The sequence below is a fragment of the Cibotium barometz genome, chromosome 8 (assembly GCF_041138505.1).
Source record: "Cibotium barometz isolate CiBa-2024 chromosome 8, ASM4113850v1, whole genome shotgun sequence".
NCBI classification, from domain to species: Eukaryota; Viridiplantae; Streptophyta; class Polypodiopsida; order Cyatheales; family Cibotiaceae; genus Cibotium; species Cibotium barometz.
The window spans coordinates 19,176,242-19,180,373 of NC_141053.1; the positions used below are offsets into that span (position 1 = coordinate 19,176,242).

The following is a 4,132-nucleotide window of genomic DNA, read 5'->3' on the forward strand; positions in this document are numbered from 1 at the left end:
AGAATCACGTGTGTATTGGGTAACATTGATCTCATGTGGAAAAACAATTTTTGTGAATTACAAAATTGTGAGTTTAATACCCATGTTTTTTTTTAAGGAACATCATTAATGAGCATATGATTGGTTGCTCTGCCTTTATAAAAGAAAAGGCTCAACAACTTTTGCAAAATCGACTAAAACAGAGTATTACATATTTAAAAAAATATGATCTCTCCCCCCCCCCTCTCTCTTTCTCTCTCTCTCGCGCGCACGCACATTACATGTAAATTAGCAATACACAAAAGATATTACTAGTATAAAACGATGTAAACGTTACAAAAATACAGTAATATAATGATCGATAACAAAGTACATCAAAATCTATATTATTATATTGCACTAAGTTATAATGAATTTACCTATTAAATCTTGTATCAAAAGGCAGGCAAGTCCTTCTAGAGAAGTTCATTTTTACAAGGTCTACCGACTGATGTGTCCGGACAGCGAGGCGTCATCATGTCTTCTACGAACCTTTCTAAGTCGAGCCACGATGAGCCGCCTTCCCTCACAGCAAGCCTAGCCACAGCCTTCCAGTATGCGGCACGCTCCCTCACTCTACCACCATCGTCGGTATGCGTCTTCATCACTGCTGTCTGCACCTCCTCTCTGCTCACAACACGACCACCATCGCCATCGACCTCTTTCTTGCTCTCAAAACCAAAACCCACCTGCCACACTTTGACAACCAGCTTCTCGTTCATGGGCTGGTCTGCAAATATCGGAAAACACAGCATGGGCACCCCCATGAAGAGGCTCTCTACCACAGAGTTCCACCCGCAGTGTGTCAAAAAGCAAGAGATTGCAGGATGGCCCAACACTTGCCACTGAGGCGCCCATGAAATAACCAAGCCTTGCTCTCTTGTTCTCTCAAGAAAGCCCTCGGGAAGCGCGCTTGTATTCTGAATATCCTCACGTGCCACCCACAAGAAGGGCTGCTTAGAGGCTTCTATCCCTAATGCCAACTCTTCAATCTGAGCTGCAGTTAATGAAACTATGCTGCCAAAAGCTATGTAAATTACTGAAGATTTAGCCTGCTTATCAAGCCACTCCAAACACCCTTCCTCTTCTCTCAACAAGCTTGTTTTTATCCTCACCACATTGGTGACGATGGGCTCTGCAGCATTGTTTTGGGCTTCAGATGAGTCAAGGAATAACACCGGGACTACGCACTTTATGGGTGGTTTCAAGTCGACTGCCTGTAAGAAAGAGCTTTCAAGCTCCTTTATGGAGTTTACAAGAATGCAGGAGGTGTCATCAATGCCGCTAAACCTTCTCACTGCAAAATCCCTTCTCTCATCTGTGATGTAACCAAGTGTAGACATGATTTCATGGTGTTCAAGTGGAAGACCTGTTCCAATACCATAGCCATGCATTAAAAGCTTGAATTTCGTTAAAAGCAATGCTATTAACCTAAGATGCAATGCTATTTAAGTTTTTTAATGCAGAAGATGGATAGGACTTCATTAATTAAGCTAATCAACCGAAGCAATTACGCCTTAGAGCTTCACTGATTAAGCGGAGATATAATCAACCGAAGCAACACCTAAGAGCTTCACTAATTAAACTAAGATACAATCAACCTAAGCAACACCTTAAGACGTCAATAACTAAGCTAAGGGACACTGATTAGCCTTATTAACAAAAACGTAGGAATTCATTAAATAAGCTAAGATACAATTAACCTTAGCAAAACGTTGGGAGCACGGAATGTTGTGCATACCTTCCGAACGCACCTTTCCTGTGGCCAAAAGTGTTGCTACATACAAGGAAGCCACATTAGAAGTCCAGAAGATCACCCTTGCTATGGCAAGCTTGTTAGCCAAGTCTTGGGTCCATGGGAAGAAAGAGTCTGCAATGATGCATGTAATGGGTGGTGAAGAGCTGGAGATGAGGTTTTCTATGAACCCTTGCTGTTTTTCCAGTGCATTCAAGACCATCATGAGGTTCTCCATGGAGGTCTCAAGAGAGAAGGGGATGTCGTGTGGGATTACATCAGGAATTGATACAAAATGAATGTTGGGCAAATCAAAGGGGGATGCTACACCAACCTGAGACGTCTCGAGCATCCTATGGTGAGATCGGTGAGTGTTCACAAAAGTGATTAAAGAACCACGAGAGGTCAGTAGTGATGAGAGGTGAAGCATGGGATTGATGTGGCCCTGTGCAGGAAAAGGGAGCACCATGAAGTGCAAGGGAAGAGGCTCCATAGCCACAATAATTTAAGCTCACACGGCAAACAAACAGGAACTTCACAAGCGCAAATCATCACTGCAATTAGCGCAAATCATCACGTTAATTATTAATTGCACTCCTGAAGCTTCGGCGGCAGCTTTCCACACGTCCCCGTTTCGACAAATCCGGCTTGCTTGCCACGTCTATTCCCTAAGTTTATTTGAAATGTCTCTATACAGTTGTGAAATTCAGGTAATTCCCTTCTCTCTCCTTTACATTATATCAGAACCCCCTTTCCCCGTAACCGGCGGGCTAGGTCGGCTGCACGAGCCATACTCAGGTCGGCTGTGCGGGCGTCTTCATTCCGTACTCAGGTTGGCTGCGCGGGCGTCTTCATTCCATCCTCAGGTCGGCTCGGCTGCATCAACGTGCCTGCAGCTTCTGAGGTAGGTCCCTCTGACCTACCAGCAATGAAAGGTAATTTCATTTTCACACTACGAGCTGCTGTTTGTGTACTGTAACCATCTCTTGCAAGAAGGATGTATGTGTTTTCTCTGAGTTTTCTAATTATTGTATATGGTTTTTGAACCTTAATTGGCTATAATAATCCCACTGGTTTTGTCTTTGGCCGCTTACACATTTGACATTTACTGCAACTCTTCAAAAAAGTACTAACTTGGTCCTTTCTCATCCTTGGCCAAAAATATTTTCTCCTCAAAAAACTCTTATGAAACCCCAAATGACCAAACAATGAATGTTCATGAAAATACTGCATGTAATGAGTCCACACAGAGTTAGGCACATAAACTCTAGGCTCATCCCCACTCACCAAGTATAAAATGTTATTCTGGCTGTAAAACCTGGACGGGGCAATGGACCTTGGAGACACCCTGATTTTCTGCATGATTTCTTAGATTGTTGAATCTTGACCTTTTTTTTTTTTTTCCTCCACAAAAGATGATCATTTTCTATTAAAGAAACACCTCAAGGGCACAGACCTCAAGGTAAGATACACCATTGCTTTACATTTAAGGGCTAAAAGAACACCTCAAGGATACCTCAAGGTAAGAAAAATCAAAGTGTTACATCAAGGGCTAACAAAACACACATAACCCCGGGCTCGAAGCTCTTAAGAGGTTATTTACAAAAATATCAAACTTTACCTTTATGCCTAGCAGATCTTCTAGGCTCCTTTAAAGGTGGATTTTTACAAGATTCAGCAAGTGTAGGAAAGAGAGACTCATAAGTAGAGTTCTCTTCCCCCAAAGAGCTACTAGAAGCTTGTTGTGGTGTTGGCTCCGGAGTAGCACGAGAAAGCGGGTTAGTTGAAGTAGAAGCCTCCACAAGTGGAGGAATCCTGCGCTTGTAGACCATCTGCACTCGCAAGCCCTCTGAGATGCGAGCAAATTTCCTCCTCTTCTTTTTAGCTGCTCTCCTCCTAACTCTCTCGGCTTGTGATCTATGTTTTCCTTTACCGGTTGAAACATCCTCTGCGTGCAAAACCACATCCGGTTGTCCCTCAGCCACTTCAGTCTGTTTCTGTTCCGTAATTGCTACTTCTTGACGCTGTTGAGGGAGAACCCTTTCGTCTAGTACATTCGGCAGCAAAATGACCTTTTCTCCCACAAATGAAGCAATGGCCTGGAAGACCAATGAAAAAGACCCTCTGAAGATTTTCTCCCCCATGAATCGAAGGAAGGGAAATAAATTGAGGAGGGTCTTTGGCCAATGATGGAGGAAGAACCATCTTTAGGCAAGGCATGCGGTCCTCTCCATCCGGAATCAAAGCCTCACTGACCACATACCCAATACATTTACCAATCTCTCTCAAGTGAGGCACAAATTCTGGTAAAAGAGCCGGAAATCTAGCTGTAACTGTTAAACCTCCATCCAACCCTGAAAGATCCATACCTTGTGTCCA

The 4,132-nt window shown here is 43.4% G+C and overlaps 1 protein-coding gene across 1 annotated transcript; it reads right to left on the minus strand.

Annotated features, from left to right (window-relative positions):
* Nucleotides 1–384: 384 nt before the first annotated feature.
* On the minus strand, nucleotides 385–2,364 carry LOC147636002 (UDP-glycosyltransferase 85A2-like). Its single transcript, XM_086801071.1, has 2 exons — nucleotides 1,760–2,364; nucleotides 385–1,387 (listed from the first exon to the last, which is right to left on the minus strand). Exons 1-2 carry the CDS (start codon nucleotides 2,244–2,246, stop codon nucleotides 435–437), a joined length of 1,440 nt encoding a protein of 479 aa, XP_086657197.1. The 5' UTR covers nucleotides 2,247–2,364; the 3' UTR covers nucleotides 385–434.
* Nucleotides 2,365–4,132: the final 1,768 nt, after the last annotated feature.

Excerpts from the sequence above, each read along its gene's own strand:
- LOC147636002 (XM_086801071.1), bottom strand. The coding sequence starts at position 2,246 with ATGGAGCCTCTTCCCTTGCACTTCATGGTGCTCCCTTTTCCTGCACAG. Across the intron at positions 1,388-1,759 it reads AGGAAAGGTGCGTTCGGAAG|GTCTTCCACTTGAACACCAT; the intron begins GTATGCACAACA and ends GTATTGGAACAG.